At 40.9% G+C, this 23229-nt stretch overlaps 2 protein-coding genes across 2 annotated transcripts in view; both read left to right on the top strand.

The window, feature by feature from the left end:
• The window catches only part of SPINK2 (serine peptidase inhibitor Kazal type 2), a 208017-nt gene that overhangs the window by 80430 nt on the left and 104358 nt on the right, over nucleotides 1-23229 (top strand). The gene's annotated exons all lie outside the window — the stretch shown is intronic.
• On the top strand, nucleotides 600-5991 carry LOC101285515 (nitric oxide-associated protein 1). The gene is given in 5 exon segments (XM_049709341.1): nucleotides 600-1430; nucleotides 1432-1596; nucleotides 2321-2425; nucleotides 5218-5338; nucleotides 5788-5991. Coding segments are annotated over 5 exon segments (1425 nt in total). The 3' UTR covers nucleotide 5991.

Consider the following 23229-nt stretch of genomic DNA (forward strand, 5'->3'; position numbering starts at 1 on the left):
AAGTTGTGGGCTGAAGCTTCAAGCGGTTGAAGCAGGGGCTGCTTCTACACTCTCAAGCTTTGGATCTAGCCAATGAAAGTTTTTGCTTTTTAATGCTGTTGCACAAATGACACATGGAAAAAAAGCCAAGAAGATGTATTAATAAAAGGTTTTTACCATTGTAAAGCAATTATACTCTAATATAAAGATGTTTTAAAAAGTTTTTATTGTGGCCATATGTCTGCGGCATTCGATTTTCTATTTTTTTCCAGTTCCAAAGACAAAAAAAACACGAAGATTTTAAAAATGTGATTTCTTACCAGCAGATGGTGCCACCGGCGGCGCGTTGAAGAAGCCTGAAAGTGAACAAACCCTCACTCGCTAGCCTATTCAACCGTAGTCTTAAGCCCCCGGTGCCTTTATCTCGGTTTCAACTGGGCTCTCAGGCCACAGAGCCTTCCTCGCGAGAACTTACGAGATTAGACGCGAGAGGAGGAGCCGAAGTGCGACGCTGACAAATGACAGCTCTCAGGTAGTCTCTACTGTTTTGCGCACATCTGGGGCCACAGAGCACGTGAGAAAAGGTGGCTCAGCCCCTTTTGCCCACGCCCGCGTTTCTCATGCTGCCCACGGGCCTCACTCATAGGCTGCTATGCAGCTTCCTGCGGGGATCCACTCCCACGATAGCGCGCCATGGCCTCCGGGAGACGCTCCTCGAGAGGAGATGTGCGGCCAACTCCTCCTCCCTGTACCCATCCGGCCTGGGATGTGGGCTTCCCCGTGGCGCGACAGCGACTGGGGATAACCAAGGAAGGGCTGACATGGAGGAGAGTTTTGTGTTCCCCGAGTACGTCCCGGATTCGGAGCCCGCAGTGACCCTCCAGGACCAGCTGCGGGAGCTGCAGCAGCGGCAGGAAGAGGAGGAGCGACGGTGCTGCAGCGGCGGGGGGAGCGGTGGCAGCAGGAACTACGGAACTCCCGGCAGATGCACCCAGACCGTGTGCCAGCGCTGCTGACTGCTGGTGTTTCACCGGCGCGCCCTGCACCTGCAGGTGAGCCGCGAGCAGTAGTACCTGGAGCTGGTGACCGCCGCGCTGCGGAGGCCCAAGCTCGCCCTGGTGCTGTACATGATGGACCTGCTTGATCTGCCCGACGCCCTGCTGCCGCACCTGCCCGCGCCGGTGGGCCCCAAGCAGCTGATCTTGCTGGGAAACAAGGTGAACCTGCTGCCCCTGGATACTCCCGGCTACCGACAGCGGCTCCAGGAGCGACAGTGGAACGACTGTGCCCGCGCCGGGCTCCTGCCGCCCCCTGGCTACCGAAGGCCACAACACCCCAGCGGGGACCGGCCACGGGACGAGCAGGAGAAAGCGAATCCTTCGCCCAAGTCCAGCACGATGCTCAGAGACGTGCGGCTCATCAGCTTCAAGACTGGCTATGGAGTCGAAGAGTTTGATCTCCGCGCTCCAGCGTTCCTGACGCTACCGCGGCGACGTCTACGTGGTTGGCGCCACCAACGCTGGCAAGTGCACTCTCTTCTACACGCTTCTGGAGTCCGATTACTGCATCGCCAAGGGCGCCGAAGCTATAGACCAGATGGTGAGCCTTAGGGCGCCAGTCCCCATCGTTTTCTGAGACGCTGGGAGTCTGATCGTGGTTCAGGCACCTAATCCTATATCTTTCATTAATGTCCACCAGGGACTGGCTGGAGCCTTCACTTTAAAAATTATCTACCTACTTTGGTCACATTTCTCTTCTGTGTCAGTTTAGTGCTTGGAAATTCAGTATATGTTGTAGTAACTTTCCAACATAAATAATTAGAGTACTTCTATGTACCAGTCCCTCTTCTAGGCACTGTATGTGAACCAGACGACAAAGTAGTTTCTGTTATCTTGGAGGTTTCCCTCGTAGCTTTAGTTCTTTGTATATTTCTCCGGAAAATCCTTCTTTCACTTTCTACACCTAGCTTCACCCCTCACTTTCTCTTCATATCTTGAGTTTACTCATGAGATTACTATACAGATTTAACATTTGAATAATTCACTAATGCAATATGATGTGTGGCTTCGCTGAGAAGAATGTCAAATGTCAAATGTCAAATATGTGGCTTTAAGAAACGTCTGTGGTAACTGCAGAATGGGTGCTTCTATGGCCCTGTTTGCCATAGAAGGCAAAACTAAATACTTCATTTGTTCCTTTGAAACCAGTATTTAACTTTGAAAAGCTGTTTTTCTCTGTAGAGAACTTTAGTTGACTTATACACACAGCAGTTTTATACTGGTTGGTAGTTTTTCATTGTATAAAATAAGTTCCTTCTTCCTTTCTTAAGGAAAATCAGTGAACGGTGCTTACAGTTGTGGCTTCCAACTTCCTTCCCGTTCACATTACTTCACTGGACAAGGTGGACACTGTATATCAGAAGCACGGGGGTCATACGTTACTCAAGGTGAGGCAACATGCTTTGATGGTTGTATAGTTAGGTTAACACACCCTGCTAAAAAAGACTTTGTTGGACAGAACCAACTTTGTTACACCATCAGCTAGCTCTCCCCGACCTTGTTCACCTTGAGGATTTTGGCTATAAATTGAGGTGGGCTCTTATAGAAAAGTGATGTTGGATTGGACTGATCCTAGAATAGTGACAGAGCTGGGTTTTCTCTAGGTGACACTGTCCAATATTGTAGCGCCATGCACCTATTTAAATAAGTTAATTAAAATGAAATAAACTTTAAAATTTAGTCCTTCCCTTGCACTAGCCACTTTTGAACTGCCCAACGGTCACATCATTGCAGAAAGTTGTACTGGATAATGTGAGTGAAGAGCTCTAAGTTACAGATCTTCTCACAACTGGGTGATGCTACTGGCATCTAGTGGGTGGAAGCCAGAGATGATGCTAAACATAATGCAATGCACAAGACAGTACCTCACAACACAGAATTATCTGGTCCAAAATATGAGTAGTGCTGAGTTGCGAAGCCCTTGTATGAGTGGAAAAGCTCTCCTCCGAGGTTCTTAATCCCAGGCACTTAGAGGTTATCGTACCTCTTCTCTCCTGCTTTACTTGCTCCTTCCTTTCACCTGTTAAGGAGTGTGTTAAAATTTCTCTGACCTTTAAAAAACAAAACAAAACTCAGTGTCCCACTCGTTCCACCTCTTTACAATCAAGCTTACTCCTCACGTCCCATGCTCTGCAGTCCCTGTTGTGCCCTTTCTATGCCACTGAAATTGTTCCAAGTTCACCAGAGACTGAATGGGGCCTGTTTACAGATCTTTAACCAGACATGGGTATACACTGTTGGCTGGTGTGTAGTGTATGATAGTTAAGATCTCTGGAGCCAAGCTGGGTCCAAATCCTGCTCTGCTCCACCACTTAACAAAGCTGTGTGACTTTAGGTAAGTTTCCTTTACCTCTCTCTGTTGTACCTACACCACGAGGTTGTGGAGAAGATCAAGTGCAAGGGGACTGTTGTCACTGCTACGTAAGTATTTGTGGTGATGAAGATTATGGGACATACCTACTGCAAAAATAGCAGGTACGTCCAATGCAGAGGTGATTTACCATTAATTAATGCTCATACAACTGAAAATAAGTCAAAACACAAAATACACACCCGCCCTTCAACAAGGATAAAACCAACCTGACTTGGGAAGTAAATGCTTCTTTCTCTCTGGATTTCCTAAGAAAGCCAGAGTGAAATTAAAACTCCATCGAAATAACTGCCCTAAAGTTAATACTCCAGAGACATGTGGGATTTTCAGGGTAGGGCTCCACCCCCATGCATCTGTGTAGTCTTCAGAGTGGACTCACTGATAATTCACAAAACAACACTGAGGCTTCTCTCCCGGTGTAATACAAATGGTTTCTTGGGCTGCTCTGTGGCTCATCCTTGCCTTCTGGTTTTCTTACTCACCTCCCAAGTCAAAGTCAATCCTGCCTCCTAATTATCACTGAGTCCAGCCTCATAGTCCAAACTGTAATCTACTTTCTTTAGGCTGTTTTGAGATCCTGTTTTGAGGTATTTTCCCAGCTCCCAGTTTTACTGCCTTCTGCCCACCCTCACCCCATCACAGCTGTAGTTCTCAACCAGGGTTGACTCTTACCCCAAGGGAACATTTGACAAAGACTGGAGGCATTTTTGGTTTTCACAACTTGGTGGATGCTGAGTAGAGGCTGCTAAAAATTGTGCAATGCACAGGACAGCCTCCCGAGACAAAGAATTATTTGGCCCAAAAGGTCAATAGTGCTGAGGTTGAGAAACCCTGCACTACGCAGATTTTTCCAAAATACAAAGCAGGCCACAGTATTCTTTTTTGATTCTTTTCTCTTTCCTGCTTATAATTCCTTGGTAGTTCCACATTACTGAGAGAAGTCTAAACTGATAGCCTCATCACTAATGCACACACACACATAACATACTCTGCACAGTTAAACTACAGTTCTCTGAACTCATTATCCTTTTTCCAATTTCTGTGTACATGATACTAACCCAGGATACCTTCCCACTGAATAACTTTAATCTATTTTTCAAATTCTGCTCTTCATTAATGTTTTCCTTGACCAAACCACGTTCATTACTTCCTTCACAATCACAGTACTTAGTAGATGCCTCTCATCACGTTTCTTACCTTGTAATTTATTTACTTGCTGTTTCCACCTTCTGATCTCCTCGGGGGTAGGGACCATATAGAACATATTGTAATAGCTATCTTTGTGTCCTTAGTGCTAAACACGGAGAGATCTGTTAATAAACAGGTAAATTATTATCCAGTTACTTCCAATTCATGTAAACATAGAAGCTGAATCTTACCCGTTATCCATGTACCCTTGAGAGGTGATGAGGCAGGGATTAATCTCTGTGTCCAGCCAGGCCTGTAAGAACTAAGGTATTTGGAAGGATGTTGCTTTAATTGCCCAAAATTATTGTGTCTAAAGCTTTATGGAGGACTGTAAAAACTGTAAGCTAATAAAGCAAGATTCTGCTGTCTGGAGGTTACCACCAGTTGGATGCCCACATGGGGCCCTTGTCACTGGGATCTATAGGCTTCATCCCATCACAGAGCTCCCAGGTTTTTCATTTGATCTAGAAGTGATTTGAGGTTTTTTCAACAGTTGAATGTTTAAAAGGATTTTATTCTTGATACCTGTACAGTATTATCTTATCAGTGCCTTACTTAATATTAGAGTTATCAGGGGTTTAATTTGAACCTCCAAATATCTTCATCTCCTTCCAATGGAAGGTTCCAATGGGTGGAGAAGAAAGAATGGCAGGATTTCCTCCTCTTATTGCTGAAGACATCACATTAGATGAAGGACTTGGGGAACCTGAAGCAGTGGCTGACATCAAGTTCTCCTCTGCAGGTAATTTTACACCAAGCACTTTTTTTTTCTTTTTTAATTTGGCCGCACCACGCGGCATGTGGGATCTTAGCTCCCTGACCAGGGATCGAACCCGCACCCCCTGTAATAGAAGCACGGAGTCTTATCGACTGGACCACCAGGGAGGTCCCTACACCAAGCACTTTTTAAAAGGTGAATAAAGTAGCCTTACTGACTTTTAGTATATTTTTATACAGATGTGCCTTAACTGACATAAGCTGAATATTTTAATACATACATACTAGATTATTCATAAGATGTAACCTACTCTGAAAATAAATCTGTACCTTTTCACAAATGCATTGTATGCTTTTAAAAAATAGAGTGAAAGACAACAGTAGCCTCCCTTGGGTTTCCATTTTGAGCTGTGTTTGGTGTTTTTAATAAGATAGTTGCTAACACCACCTGTGTTCTGCCATGTTCTTGCATAGGCTGGGTAGCAGTAACGCCGCAGTTTAAGGACAAACTGCACCTCCGAGGCTACACACCTCAAGGAACAGTTCTGACGGTCCGTCACCCATTCTTGCCACATGTAATTAACATCAAAGGAGAGCGCATCTGGAGAAGCGTGGCCTATAAAACCAAAAAGCCTCCTGCCCTTGTGTACAATCTGCAGAAAAAGAAAAAAAGATAAATATATGAAGCTAACCTGTTCACACTGAAGATTAATGATATAGAACATACTGTATACATTGCATTGCATTAAATATTGCTATAATAAAACCTTCCGCCACCCTTTTTAAGCTACCAAGGACCGTGCCAGTTTTTAATGAATTGAGCTTGTAAACAGAAGTTATTTTTTGCTGGGTACATATATGTGTATATCTGTGATTCAGATATACCTAAAAAGGAGTTCTGTTGAATTCAGGTTTCTCCCACTATATTTTTAATGAAACCAGATGGCATTTCTAATTTGGAGTCTAGTTGAGAGAGCAGCTTAGCAGTTGGCATATGAAAAAATGGCAGAAAATCAATGTCTCCAAAATACATGGGCTGAAATGAGATAGAAGCGAGTAAGTGGCTTTGCTCCACAGAGTCATCCAGGGACCCCACCGGGGAAACATGCCGCAGCTTCCATCTCTGGGTCTAAGGTGGTTGCTCAAGTTGTCATCCTTTCGCAATGGCAAAAAGATAAGAGAGTGAAGAGCGTGCAGCTCCCCTACTGAAAAGAAGGGGGAAGTGCTGGAAGTTGCCCACATCACAGCGCCCATTGGTCAACACTTACATGGCCACACCCCCCATGGGGAAGCTGGAGGATGTAGAGGGAAATGGGGATTTCGGACTTGTATTACTTAAGGGAAGAAGGGGAGAATAGAAACTGGAAAACAAGTAGAAGTTTCCCTTACATAATCTAAAAGGGCCTGAAAATCTTAGAAAAGAATTCATGTTATGTTTTTCTGGCATTCAGTTTCTTCTGCAAGGATCAGAGCACTTTAACCATTTTATCAACATTTGCCTGTAAACACTGTATAACATTACATCAGTCAGAAGTCTTTACCTTTATGTATTCCTAAATGAGTAAGTGGCACTAGAGCTGTGGACAATGCACTGGCCAGTCAAGTCCCAGATCCCAATGTTGAGATAAAAGCTCGTGGAGTAAGCTGGCCTGAAACGCAGATCCATGAGCTTCCTATAGACTCAGGTTTAGCATGAACTTTTTTAAAAAATAAATTTATTTTATTTATCTTTGGCTGCACTGGGTCTTCGTTGCTGCGTGTGGGCTTTCTCTAGTTGGGGCGAGCGGGGGCTACTCTTCATCGCGGTGCACAGGCTTCTCATTGCGGTGGCTTCTCTTGTTGCGGAGCACCGGCTCTAGGCGCACGGGCTTCAGTAGTTGTGGCACGTGGGCTCAGTAGTTGTAGCTCGCAGGCTCTAGAGCGCAGGCTCAGTAGTTGTGGTGCATGGGCTTAGTTGCTTCGTGGCATGTGGGATCTTCCTGGACCAGGGCTCGAACCCGGGTTCCCTGCACTGGCAGGCGTATTTTTAACCACTGAGACACCAGGGAAGCCCTAGCATGAACTTCTTAATAGTTCCATGTTCTCTGTCAACGAGTACACTCTAGCTCCCTTCTCACTAAGTAAGGATAAACGGTCAGTGTTTTAAAATGCAACTTGTCAAAACTTTGTAGATTTCACTTTCATTGGGTTTCAAAGTGAATACTATTGACATCTTGGGAAAGGTAGTTCTTTATGTGCATCCTTCATTCCCAGATATGAAAGGCCAGGAGCAACTTCCCAGCCCCATCCCTCATCGTGATAGTTAAGAAGTACCCCTGACGTTTCCAGACCCACCCTCTAGAGGGCGGTAGCTTCCCAAGTTGAGAAAATGATTGGTAGTCGATTTCTAGTTTATTTTGGAGAGAGTGAAATAGTTAATTTTACAAGTTAAAATTGTGACCATTATATTTCTATCTACTGTTTATAGTTTGGAGCTAGGCCTGAATCTTTAGATAAAATGAAGAAAATATGGTAAACTTAGCATCTGTGGAAAAATACAGAATCCAAAAACTGATACTGTATTTACCCTGAAAACTTATAATGTATTTTAGAGAGCAGAATATTTCTCCCTCCTTATCTTCTCTCTAGGCTTTTAGACCTCTCAACCAGCAAAGATTCCATTTTTAAATGTTCATAACTTATATTCTCAGGTTTTTCTTACCTGTAAAATTCAATGGTTATGTTTTGACTGAGGCATATCTAAAAATGTTCCAAGGTACTTTGCTAGCAATTTCAAACAGTGCAATTTACTAAGTAAGTTTCAGTCTCCCTGGTTGTATTTAGTCTCTTTGGGTCATCATTTTCTCATTTGTAAAATGGGGGGAATGACAGCAGATATTTCAGTCCTAACATTTTATGATTCTCAGCAAAAACAGGCAGGAAAGCCAGGAAACGGTGTTTACAATACCTCAGACAGAAAAGGCCCTCAGACCTCAGACAACTGTGCCTAGACAGTTGAGAACTGGTGCTAGGATCTGCTATTAATTTACACCACATTCTGCCAACCTAATGCAGCCCAGGATCACTGCTGTTCTATCCAATTGACCCACAATGGATTTTGCTTTAAGAAAGTTCTCTTGCTGTGTTGTTTTCTGAGCATACGTCAGCTTACTGATACTCCTTAATCCATCGATCTTAGTGTGAAGAGTGCCCTCCCATCATTAATCATTTACACTATGACAGCATGCAGGAATTAGTAAAGAGTAGAAATTAATGGCAAGGTGTCAGTACAGCCCCCTCATGTCCACAGAACAGAAGTTGTTTTGAGGGGCTAGAAAATGATTTAGTAACTTTATACCAGTTGGTTCTGCAGCCTTGTTGTGTTCAGCATGTCACCCCTTTTGTATTCATGACACCTTAAAAGGAAGAAAATATGTGCCATCGAAGAGTTTTTTGACTTCAATGTGATATTAAATATGCATTTTTATTTTTTAAAGTTCCATATCTTTCTTCCCCTCTTTAAAACAGGAGCATTTCCTTCAAACTTACTGAGACAAAGTGAAGTTTAAACATTTTGCATTTTTAATCACCATAAACAGCAAGCCCTACTAATCATTAGGTCTTTACTGTGTAGTTCCGCAGAGTCTAAATTTGTTTATGTTACTTGCAACAATTCCCATGACAACCAAGGAAAAGTGGAGCACAGATGCAATCCTGTGTGCTTGTGTTTCTTGATCACTCAGACGCTTTTTGCAAAATGGAAATCAAGGCTAGTTTCCTGCAGATGACTAACTTGGAGCTCCACCTGTGCCAGACATGGCAGAGCTGTTAATCACTGAGTAGGAACCCAGCACTGAAGCTGAGGCGAGCTGTTTTGTCGATGGCCTCTGACCATTTACCCTGGCATCCCTCCCGCTTGGCTCTGTCTTGTGGAGCAACAGAATCGTTTCCATTCTTTCTCAGAATGTTCCATTTTCTCTTGGCGGCTCTCCTCCTCCCCGGGGGATTGTTTTCTCTCAACTGTCAAAGAGTAGTGCTTAAACAATAAAAACAAAACTTCAGACTCACGTGAATCCAATAGATAGCACCTCTGCCTGCTCTTAATGTCTCTGTCATGTTGTCTGCCCCACTGATGCCCTGTAGTGGGTGGGAATGGCTAAAGATTAACATTTTAACATCATGTAGGAATGATGCCTCACTTTTCCCCTTCATGTCAAAGACCATCGATATTCTCTCATTTAATACAGGAGTTTCATGATCTGATTATTAAGTCTAGACCATCCTTAAAACAGTTTTGCAGAAGCTTCCTTTTGCTTCTCAAACAATTCTCAGAATTTACCTTCTGGCTAATCAACCTAGTGGAAGAATTTGGTCATAATATTCTCACTGGTAGGTGCAATAGGTATGATGCTTAATCACAGTCAGTCAGTACCTCTGGCCAGTAACTGTGGTAAATCTGAGAAAACTGAGGCCACACACACACACACACACACACAAAGACACACATGCTAGAGAACACATCATCAGATGATTTTGGACATGAGAGACTGCCAAGATCCTTTCTAATTTTTCAGTAAGTCCCTCAAAAATAGCCAGCATTCAATGCATGAATGAATGAATTAGGAGGAAGAGGGGACTTTTTTGTTTTGGGAGCTGGTTTTTGCCTTCCCTGAAAAATAGCAATAGAGCAGACTTAAATTTGCTTAGTAACTTGACATTTTTCTAGGGTTTCTTCCTGTACTGCCTAAAGACAGTACCTCAGGACAGTTGTATGTGAGACTTCGCAGCTGCTATGATCATGATAGCCCATATAGCTTCTTTTTATTCCTTTACATTCTTATAATAGTAATAATAGCTAACTCTTATTTAAGCAAGCACAATGAGCCTGGCGCTTTTAAGCACTTTACATGATTAACTGAATCCTTACAACAATCCCATGCAGGTGGTACTGTTATTACCTGCATTTGGAGATGAGGAAGCTAGGGAACATGTAACCAGCCCAGGGTCACACAATGAAGGAGTGATGGATCTCTGATTCAAACAAACCCCAGCAGCCTAGCCACAGCACCCTGTGGGTTTGTTTAATTATACAGTAAAACTGACTTTTTTTTTCCCCTTTCGATGTACAGTTCTATGGAGTTTTAATATATGTACAAGTTAATTAACAACCACCATAATCAGGATACAAAACAGTTCCACCAGCACCCAGGTTTTAACCACCACATAATACTTCCTCTATATACTAGAACCCATTACAAGGCTAAAGGCGAGAAGGCAAGAACTTTTCAACCTTAAGAGGTAAACGTGTTATCTTAGAAAAGAAAAGCAACCCACGTTGAAGACCTCAAAGGTTATGACACAATTTCCTTGGAAACCCTGTGTTACTGCCACTTAGTTCTCTTTCTATCTTCCTTTGAACCCTCCCATATACAACCCCAGCCTGAGAACATTCCTCAGAGCTAGGGGGTGTGATGTGCTGCACCCTTGCTGTCTGACTTCAGCACTGCTGCCCAATCCTAAAGTGTCTCACTGTGATTTCCATGCTGTCTTACCATCTCAGGTAGTTTTAAATTGAAAGTGCTTTCATGGCTGGCTGGGAATCTTTTCACATTGCTAGCGAGCTTTGTCAAGTACCACGGACAGATCACAGCATGAGTGGAGATCCTGACCCACAATTCTGATGAAGAAAATAGGAAATTACATATACAGGAAATTTGGAATGCAAACATCCAAAGAAACACACCAGTAAAGTATCCTAAAAAACAAAAACTGATATAAAGTCCTGATCCTGATGCTTTAAAAAGTGGAGTCATCTGCAGTTACAGAGCCAGAAGAGAGGTCAGCAGGCAGCAGCTTGACTTCTACATTTGTGCCTATAACTGTGCTGGAAAATATGTTCTACTCAGAATTTACCACTTCTCATGAAGGTCTGTACTTGATCTGAGAACAAAACCATCGATGCAGCTCTACCCACCACCAGTCCTTCCCATCAGGAAACCTACACAAGCCTCTTAGATAGCCTCATCCACCAAAGGGCAGACAGCAGAAACAAGAAGAACTACAATCCTGCAGCCTGTGGAACAAAAACCACATTCACAGAAAGATAGACAAGATGAAAAGGCAGAGGGCTATGTACCAGATGAAGGAACAAGATAAAACCCCACAAAAACTAAATGAAGTGGAGATAGGCAACCTGCCCGAAAAAGAATTCAAAATAATGATAGTGAAGATGATCCAGGACCTCGGAAAAAGAATGGTGGCAAAAATTGAGAAGATGCAAGAAATGTTTAACAAACACCTAGAAGAATTAAAGAACAAACAGAGATGAACAATACAATAACTGAAATGAAAACTACACTAGAAGGAATCAATAGCAGAATAACTGAGACAGAAGAACGGATAAGTGACCTGGAACACAGAATGGTGGAATTCACTGCTGCGGAACAGAATAAATAAAAAAACAATGAAAAGAAATGAAGACAGCCTAAGAGACCTCTGGAACAACATTAAATGCAACAACATTCACATTACACTGGTCCCAGAAGGAGAAGAGAGAGAGAAAGGACCAGAGAAAATATTTGAAGAGATAATAGCTGAAAACTTCCCAAACATGGGAAAGGAAATAGCCACCCAGTCCAGGAAGCGCAGCGAGTCCCATACAGGATAATCCCAAGGAGAAACATGCCGAGACACATAGTACTCAAATTGGCAAAAATTAAAAACAAAGAAAAATTACTGAAAGCAGCAAGGGAAAAATGACAAATAACATACAAGGGAACTCCAATACGGTGAACAGCTGATTTCTCAGCAGAAACTCTACAAGCCAGAAGGGAGTGGCATGATATACTTAAAGTGATAAAAGGGAAGAACCTAAAACCAAGATTACTCTACCTGGCAAGGATCTCATTCAGATTCGATGGAGAAATCAAAAGCTTTACACACAAGCAAAAGCTAAGAGAATTCAGCACCACCAAACCAGCTCTACGACAAAGGCTAAAGGAACTTCTCTAAGTGGGAAACACAGGAGAAGAAAAGGACCTACAAAAACAAACCCAAAACAATTAAGAAAATGATAACAGGAACATACATATTGATAATTACCTTAAAAGTAAATGGACTAAATGCTCCAACCAAAAGACACAGGCTTGCTGAATGGATACAAAAGCAAGACCCATCTATATGCTGTCTACAAGAGACCCACTTCAGACCTAGGGACACATACAGACTGAAAGTGAGGAGGTGGAAAAACATATTCCATGCAAATGGAAATCAAAAGAAAGCTGGAGTAGCAATACTCAGATAAAATAGACTTTAAAATAAAGAATGTTACAAAAGACAAAGAAAGACACGACATAGTGATCAAGGAATCAATCCAAGAAGAAGATATAACAAATATAAATATATATGCACCCAACATAGGAGCACCTCAATACAAAAGGCAACTGCTTTTTGTATTTATAGCTAACAGCTGTAAAAGAGGAAATCGACACTAACACAGTAATAGTGGGGGACTTTAACACCTCACTTACACCAATGGACAGATCATTCAAACAGAAAATTAATATGAAAACACAAGCTTTAAATAGACACAATAGACCAGATAGATTTAATTGATATTTATAGGACATTCCATCCAAAAACAGCTGACTACACTTTCTTATCAAGTGCGCATGGAACATTCTCTAGGATAGATCACATCTTGGGTCACAAATCAAGCCTCGGTAAATTTAAGAAAATTGAAATCATATCAAGCATCTTTTCTGACCACAACGCTATGACATTAGAAATCAATTACAGGGAAAAAAACATAAAAAACACAAACATACGGAGGCTAAACAATACGGTACTAAATAACCAAGAGGTCACTGAAGAAATCAAACAGGAAATCAAAAAATACCTAGAGACAAATGACAGTGAAAACACAACAATCCAAAACTATGGGATGCAGCAAAAGCAGTTCTAAGAGAGAAGTTTATAGCTATACAAGCCTACCTCAAGAAACAAGAAAAATCTCAAATAAAAAATCTAACCTTACACCTAAAGGAACTAGAGAAAGAAGAACAAACAAATCCAAAGTTAGCAGAAGGAAAGAAATCATCAAGATCAGAGCAGAAATAAATGAAACAAAGAAAACAATAGCAAAGATCAATAAAACTAAAAAGCTGGTTCTTTGAGAAGATAAACAAAATTGACAAACCATTAGCCAGACTCATCAAGAAAAAGAGCGAGAGGACTCGAATCAATAAAATTAGAAATGAAAAAGGAGAAGTTACAACAGACACCGCAGAAATACAAAGCATCCTAAGAGACTACTACAAGCAACTCTGTGCCAATAAAATGGACCACCTGGAAGAAATGGACAAATTCTTAGAAAGGTATAGCCTTCCAAGACTGAACCAGGAAGAAATAGAAAATATGAACAGACCAATCACAAGTAATGAAATTGAAACTGTGATTAAAAATCTTCCAACAAACAAAAGTCCAGGACCAGATGGCTTCACAGGTGAATTCTATCAAACATTTAGAGAAGAGCTAACAGCCATCCTTCTCAAACTCTTCCAAAAAATTGCAGAGGAAGGAACGCTCCCAAACTCATTCTATGAGGCCACCATCACCCTGATACCAAAACCAGACAAAGATACTACCAAAAAAGAAAATTACAGACCAATATCACTGATGAATATAGATGCAAAAATCCTCAACAAAATACTAGCAAACAGAATCCAACGACACATTAAAAGGATCATACACCATCATCAGGTGGGATTTATCCCAGGCATGCAAGGATTCTTCAATATATGCAAATCAATGTGATACACCATATTAACAAACTGAAGAATAAAAACCATATGATCATCTCAATAGATGCAGAAAAAGCTTCTGACAAAATTCAACACCGATTTATGATAAAAACTCTCCAGAATGTGGGCATAGAGGGAACCTACCTCAACATAATAAAGGCCATATACGACAAACCCACAGCAAACATCATTCTCAATGGTGAAAAACTGAAAGCATTTCCTCTAAGATGAGGGACAAGACAAGGATGTCCACTCTCACCTCTATTATTCAACATAGTTTTGGAAGTCCTAGCCACAACAATCAGAGAAGAAAAAGAAATAAAGGGAATACAAATTGGAAAAGAAGAAGTAAAACTGTCACTGTTTGCAGATGACATGATACTATACATAGAGAATCCTAAAGATGCCACCAGAAAACTACTAGAGCTAATCAATGAATTTGGTAAAGTTGCAGGATATAAAATTAATGCACAGAAATCTCTTGCATTACTATACAATAACAATGAAAGATCAGAAAGAGAAATTAAGGAAACCCTCCCATTTACCACTGCAACGAAAAGAATAAAATACCTAGGAATAAACCTACCTAGGGATACTAAAGACCTGTATGCAGAAAACTATAAGGCACTGATGAAAGAAATTAAAGATGATACTAACAGATGGAGAGATATACCATGTTCTTGGATTGGAAGAATCAATACTGTGAAAATGACTATACTACCCAAAGCAATCTACAGATTCAATGCAATCCCTATCAAATTACCAATGGCATTTTTTACGAAACTAGAACAAAAAATTGTAAAATTTGTATGGAGACACAAAAGACCCCGAATAGCCAAAGCAGTCTTGAGGGAAAAAAATGGAGCTGGAGGAATCAGACTCCCTGACTTCAGACTACACTACAAAGCTACAGTAATCAAGACAATATGGTACTGGAACAAAAACAGAAACATAGATCAATGGAACAGGATAGAAAGCCCAGAGGTAAACCCACGCACTTATGGTCAACTAATCTATGACAAAGGAGGCAAGGATATACAATGGAGAAAAGGCAGTCTCTTCAATAAGTGGTGCTGGGAAAACTGGACAGCAACATGCAAAAGAATGAAATTAGAACCCTCGTTAACACCATACACAAAAATAAACTCAAAATGGATTCGAGACCTAAATATAAGACCGGACACTATAAAACTCTTAGAGGAAAACATAGGAAGAACACTCTTTGACATAAATCACAAAAAGATCTTTTTTGATCCACCTCCTGAAGTAATGGAAATAAAAACAAAAATAAACAAATGGGACCTAATGAAACTTTAAAGCTTTTGCACAGCAAAGGAAACCATAAACAAGATCAAAAGAGAACCCTCAGAATGGGAGAAAATATTTGCAAATGAATCAACAGAAAAGGAGTAATCTCCAAAATATATAAACAGCCCATGCAGCTCAATATTAAAGAAACAAACAACCGAATCCAAAAATGGGCAGAAGACCTAAATAGACATTCCTCCAAAGAAGACATACAGATGGCCAAGAAGCACATGAAAAGCTGCTCAACATCACTAATTATTAGAGAAATGCAAATCAAAACTACAATGAGGTATCACCTCACACCAGTTAGAATGGGCATCATCAGAAAATCTACAAACAACAAATCCTGGAGAGGGTGTGGAGAAAAGGGAACCTTCTTGCACTGTTGGTGGGTATGTAAATTTATACAGCCACTATGAAGAACAATATGGAGGTTCCTTAAAAAACTAAAAATAGAATTACCATATGACCCAGCAATCCCACTACTGGGCATATACCCAGAGAAAACTGTAATTCAAAAAGATGCATGAACCCCAATGTTCATTGCAGCACTATTTACAATAGCCAGGTCATGGAAGCAACCTAAATGCCCATCGACAGACAAATGGATAAAGAACATGTGGTACATATATACAATGGAATATTACCCAGCCATAAAAAGGAATGAAACTGAGTCATTTCTTGAGACGTGGATGGATCTAGAGACTGTCATACAGAGTGAAGTCAGAAAGAGAAAAACAAATATCGTATATTAATGCATGTATGTGGAAGCTGGAAAAATGGTACAGATGAACCGGTTTGCAGGGCAGAAGTTGAGACCCAGATGTAGAGAACAAACGTATAGACAACAAAGGGGGAAAGCCGTGGGGGTGTAGGGATGGTGGTGTGCTGAATTGGGCGATTGAGATTGACATGTATACACTGATGTGTATAAAATTGATGACTAATAAGAACCTACCAAAAAAAAAAAAAAAGAAAAACCATTGATGGTAAAGGAGAAAAAAGGAAGTTCATTAAGTTTCTTATCAATGAAACGGAGATGATTAATTTTAAAAATTTCTGTAGTTGTATTTTAAGTAAACTAATGTAATGTTAAAAATATATATAAAGTCCTGATCCTATAAGTGACATAGAACTAGTAGTCCCTATTTATTCGCAAATCAAATACCTTCAAAAACCAAATTAATTTGGTTCTGAACTTGTTTAAATGGCCTTGCCTTTCTGCTTGAGCATTCATCCTGTTTCCTGTTCCTTTTCACATCTTAACTGATTTTCACTAAAAGGGGATCTTAGTTGCCCAACTAAAAGCTTTCTATTATCTCCAGTTTTCTCAACATTTAACATGTAGCCTAAAGAGATTTCTCATTTTCCACTGTTCACTTTAAACTTTATGGTTAAATATTCAACTGGAAGAAAAATTAGATATGGTGACCTCTTTCCCTTAAATACTAGATATATATTTTACTGAAACACTTGCTAAGGAAAATATCTTTTTCACTGGATGAAAAAGCTATTATGTAAAGGTTAATTCCAAGAAATGTACTGAAAATGTACAGCATGGGAACTTGGATGAAACTATTCAACAAAAGAAAACAATGCTTAACAGTCCCACTTACCCACTAACTCCCCCATTCAGCCTGGCTTCTATCAGTTCTAGGTACACTTGCTCATTTGTCAATAGGAAATGCTTCTTTTTTAACTAGACTGAAGGCATAATTAGGTTTCTACCCACATCTGTTGCTGAATAACTAACCACCCCAAAACTTAGTGACTTCAAACAAGCTTCTATTTGCTCTTTAGTTTGGCAGTTTAATCTGGGCTCAGCTCAATGGTTCTCCCACTCTGTGGGGATATGTATTTGCAGATCTCACTCCATGTCGGGAGCTTCAGCTGGGATGGCTGTAATAACTTGGAAACCTGGGCATTCTTCCATGGGTCCCTCTCTCTACCTAGAATATCGTCCCAAAGTAGGCCAGTTCAGGTTTGTTCACAAGGTCATCGTGTTCAGAAAAAGCATGAGAGTAGAAGCTGCAATGCCTCTGAAGCTCAGAGATCACGCAATGTCACTCTTCTGCATTCTACTGGTCAAAGCAAGTCGCAATGGCAGCACAGACTCAAGCTGACTGGAAGGGCTGCAAAGAATCTGTAGCCACTTTCATCCACCACAAGGTTTCAGCATGTTCATCCCCTTGAGGAAAAGGCAGTATAACATGCTATATATTCTGACCTATGTGAAGAAAATCCACTGTAAATTTATCAAATAAGAAATTTGATGCTGACTTAAATTTACCTCAGGAGTCAGATACATAGAACAGCTCATGACTGAGGAAAGGAAGGAACACAAGGCTGTGGGATTTTGATTTCATCATGAATCTTTTAGGAATAGTGTTTTAACTGTGCATGTATTACTTTCATAAATTTAAAGTGAAAAAACAAATCCGTTCAGGTGCAAACCTAGGCAATCTCTACTCCCATCCTGACCCACCCTCATGGAGCACTTACACTATCAGAAAGCTAAATCAGGAAGTCAGCTATCTGCATAGTCTCTGTTAGGGGAGGTAATGAGGACACAGAAATGAAGGAACTTAGTATCTCAAAGTAGTACCCTATTACTCTCCAAGAAGGAGAAAGGAGGTTTTAGGCAGAATCCAAGCTTAGGATCCTGAGGCCCTAGAAACTCTTCCTTTCTTTTCCTGGCTCTACAACCAGGGAGAGGAGTAGAGTGACATGGGGTTGAAAGTGATTTCAGAATCCTGCTCTTAGCATTGGCCACCTACCAGCATTTCTCCATCTCTGACGCCAAACAAGGAGACAGAAACCCACGTGGAGACATTTGTTGCTGTATGTCTCCACCACTCCCTATGGATTCTGAGAGACCAGGAGACAGGCACCTGATGCCAAGTGCCTGCAACTCAAGTGATATTCTAATAAATGGATCAAATGGGACAAATATCTGGGCCTACAATATAGCAGGCTCACAGGGCCCAAGAACCAAGGACATTTAAAAATAAATGCCGCTCTTCTCTTTAAATTATATGTTCTTCTGTTTTCAAATAGTTACCCACAAATCAAAACTACAATGAAATATCACCTCACACCGGTCAGAATGGCCATCGTTGAAAACTCCACAAACGGGACTTCCCTGGTGGCACACTGGTTAAGAATCCGCCTGCCAATGCAGGGCACATGGGTTTAAGCCCTGTCCAGGAAGATCCCACATGCCATGGAGCAACTAAGCCTGCGCACCACAACTACAGGAGCCTGCGTTCTAGAGCCTGCGAGCCACAACTACTGAAGCACCCACGCGCCTAGAGCCCGTGCTCCGCAACAAGAGAAGCCACCGCAATGAGAAGCCCGTGCACCACAAAGAGTAGCCCCCACTCACCGCAGCTAGAGAAAAACCCACACGCAGCAACAAAAGACCCAACACAGCCAAAAATAATTAATAATTAATTTAAAAAAAAACTACAAACATTAAATGCTGGAGAGGGTGTGGAGAAAAGGGAACCCTCCTACACTGTTGGTGGGAATGTAAATTGGTACAGCCGCTATGGAGGACAGTGTGGAGGTTCCTTTAAAAAAAAAAAACAACTAAATATAGAACTACCGTATGATCCAGCAATACCACTGCTGGGCATATACGCAGAGAAAACTCTAATTCGAAAAGGTACATGCACCCCAATGTTCACAGCAGCACTATTTACAACAGCCAAGACATGGAAGCAACCTAAATGTTCATCGACAGAGGAATGGATAAAGAAAATGTGGTATATATATATACAATGGAATTATTACTCAGCCATAAAAAAGAATGAAACAATGCCATTGGCAGCAACAAGGATGGACCTAGAGATTATCATAGTAAGTAAAGTAAGTCAGACAGAGAAAGATAAATATCATATGATATTGCTTATATTTGGAATCTTGAAAAATGATACAAATGAACTTATTTACAGAACAGAAAGAGTCACACAGTAGAAAAACTTATGGTTACCAAGGGGAAAGGGAAGAGGGGAAGGGATAAATTGTGAGATTGGGATTGACATATACACACTATATAAAATAGGTAACTAATAAGGACCTACTGTATAGCACAGGGAACTCTACTCAATACTCTGTAATGACATATATGGGAAAAGAATCTAAAAGAGTGGAAATATGTATAATTGATTCACTTTGCTCTACAGCAGAAACTAGCACAACATTGGAAATCAACTACACTCCAATAAAAAATTTTAAAAATACTAATTATTTTTTAAAACATAACTACCCACATAATATAGTCGCTTACCTAAAAATGCCAGCTTATGCTATCTCAGAACCGGGCATAAGTAGAATCAGGGAACAAGTGTATTACCCTACTTCACTTTCATCTCAAAAAGGTGAAGTTCATCTCACTACTGCTAGTAAACTACTCATGATCGTCAGTAAATATAAATTGGTTAGATGTTATGATAGAGAAAGGCTGCTTAAAGAGTGACCTCTATATCATGTTAATATAATTAATACATTATCATAAATTGAGAACATTCAGATCAGGCTGAAATCCTTTTCACCACCACTCCTAATTTCCCCACATAAAATTCTTCACTTAATCAGAAAAGCAGTGTAACACAGACCTGCCACTTCCTACTTGTGTGACTTCAGGCAATTGGCTTGTCTGTAGGAAGCAAAGTGGGAATAACAATCTACTTTTTAGGGATGTTGAGAGGATTCAGAGTTAATGGGATGTGCTTAGAAGAGTGCCTGGTACTTAGAAAAGGACTACTCCTAGATGCTAATGTGGGATCTCCAGTTCTGTGCAAAATGTTTCCCAATTATTTCCGGTGTCCCCAGGGTTGGCTCCCGTGGGTCGTGAATAAGGCCAGCCTGCTCTTACGTGAAGTCAGCCATTTCCTTCCTCCCCAACAACAGCTCCCTTCAGTGGAAATTCATACTTGTGCACACAGGACACAGAGCAGAAACATGCAAGTCTCACCACTCCACTGCTGCTGCTACTAACCTACAGAAAAATCATGTTCATTAGTGTCCCTACCAAAGAGGCTATCTCAGCACTTCTGACACACTAGTGCAGATTCCTGCCCTTGCCTCTCTCTGGTCCCTGGGTACTGCAATCACTACAGCTACCTCTGCTACTGTTAACTGCAAGGCCTCATGCTTGCTACTAGGCAAACTTGCCTACCTTATTCTCAGTATCTGTAAGATGTGCTGTATATCATCAGAAAAATCTTTGGTCTTAAACGAATTGAAAGGGAAAAAAAGAAAAAAAAATCTTTGTCCTGCCATGCAGATAAAACTCCTGCCGGGATCCCCACACTGGTCCACTAGACATGGCAAAATTCCAGCTACCATTGTAGCTCGTGCTCAAGCAGGGACCTCTGTCTTATTAACTTGCAATTCCTTAATATACCATCATATGGAGAATTCATTTCCCCCCAGTAAAATTAGCTGAGTACCAAGGTGCTATTCCCCTATCACATCAATGGTGAATGTTAAATGAAAATGTTACTCATCATTCTGTTACTTTAAGCAACACTAAATTAAACATCCATCTTCTGTATTTAAAAAAAAAACCAAAAAACCACCTTGAAATAGGGTACAAGACTTGATTACTATTAGCAAATCTAAAAGTTGTTCTACTTTAAGAACATAAGCATAAACATAACTTATGGGCTTCCCTGGTGGCGCAGTGGTTGAGAGTCCGCCTGCTGATGCAGGGGACACAGGTTCATGCCCCGGTCTGGGAAGATCCCACATGCCGCGGAACGGCTAGGCCCGTGAGCCATGGCTGCTGAGCCTGCGCGTCCGGAGCACAGGCTCCGCAACAGGAGAGGCCACAACAGTGAGAGGCCCGCGTACCACAAAAAACAAACAAACAAACAAACAAAAAACATAACTTGCAAGGTTGTAAGATCCTTTGGATCCCCTGAACCACTCACTCCACTTGGTGTCCACTCTCAAAATACTTCCAGATGGTCAATTTTCACTATAATCAGTGATTAAACCATGATACTATGAAATATTATGCAACAGTTGTAAAGAATAAGGAAGGTCCTTAACTAGGACAAAGATCCTCAAATTCTACTCACTGCAGAATATCAATAACCTGAATATGTAAAAAGCATAGAAATCAAGCATTTCAATATGCATACACATATGGAGGTTAAGAGTTAACAGCAGATCATTAACAGTAGTTAATTCTAGAGGAGAAACAAATGAAAGTAAGAGGATTAGTAGGAAGAGAGCTAGTCGGGATGAATTTTAACTTGCTTGAATTTTGAGTATGTAGTTGTACTTGCATTATGTCTTTTAAAAATTAGAGCACACCAAAAGAGAAATGAAAGGTGTGGTATTTTAAAATCAATAAAAGAATTAAAACATCATTCTCTAAAATTGCCTTCTGGTGGTAGAATCTCTACCACTGGCAAATTTCTACTTGCAGTTTATCCCTTAAGGCATTCCATCAAGCTTTCATAACTCTAATTGACTGTTACGACTTCAGCACAGAGTAATGTAGTATTTCTGAGTTTCAGTCGTTCAGTGTGATACTCAAACTGTAATAGTCTCGTTTAGCTTAAAAGGGCACCCCCCCCCCCCGAACTGGGGTAAAGTGAATAACTCAGCACATGAAACAAGAACCTAGGTCTATGGGGAAAAGAGAAAGCTGTTTTTGATAGAGAATACCAGTTACCATAGAAGATACATAATTGACTTAAACAAAAATCAGTAGATGCTAAAATCAATGGCTGTGTTGAAGAATAAGATCGTTTCACTATATCATCCTACAGAATATTAATTATAAATGGAAAAAAAAACTTTCCGGTTGAGAAATGTGGTGGACAACACCTTAACCAAATAATAAAAGTTAACACAACCAATAATGGCATCATATGCCTTCTGATGTAATGCACCAGTACTTACTATTCCTGTGAAGATGCGTAACCTGAAATGAAGCATGAGGAAAACAATTAGAATAACCCAAATTAAGGAACATTCTTTAAACAGCTGGCATACGTTCTTCAAACTCTTAATGTTGTAAAGGACAAAAGCATAGAGTTGTTCCAAATTAAAGGAAACTGAAGAGATGTGACAACTAAATGCGATGAGGGATTAGGAACAGGGAGATTGTTGAAGGTTAATATTAAGACATTTGGCACACTCTGAATATAGACTGTGTATTAAAGACTACACCCATCTTTAAAGTCCTGAATTTCACCATTGTAAGAGAATGCCCTAATCCTTAAGAGATAAACTGAAGTATTCAGAGATGAACAGGTATGCTTGCAACTTAATTTCTGGGGGTCCACCACATAATACGTACATAATAGAAAGCAAATGTGAGTAGTGGATCACAATAAGGGGTACACAAGGGACTTCCTTGGTGATGCAGTGGTTAAGACTCCAAGCTCCCAATGCAGGAGGCCCAGGTTCGATCCCTGGTCAGGGAACTAGATCCCACATGCATGCTGCAACTAAGAGTTGGCATGCCACAACTAAGGAGCCGGCGAGACGCAACTAAGGAGCACACATGCTGCAACTAAGACCTGGCACTACCAAATAAATAAAATTAAATTAAAATTTTAAAAAATAATAAGAGGTACACAAGAATTCAGGGTACCATTTCTGTAACTTCTCTGTAAGTCTGAACCTTTCTCAAAATAAAGTTTCTTTTTTTAACTTATTTATCTGGCTGCGCTGGGTCTTAGCTGCAGCACACGGGATCTTCATAGCAGCATGTGGGATCTACTGCCCTGACCAGGGATCAAATCCGGGCCCCCTGCATTGGGAGCACAGAGTCTTAACCACTGGACCACCAGGGAAGTCCCAA

Source organism: Orcinus orca, chromosome 4, assembly GCF_937001465.1.
Source record: "Orcinus orca chromosome 4, mOrcOrc1.1, whole genome shotgun sequence".
Taxonomy (NCBI): domain Eukaryota; kingdom Metazoa; phylum Chordata; class Mammalia; order Artiodactyla; family Delphinidae; genus Orcinus; species Orcinus orca.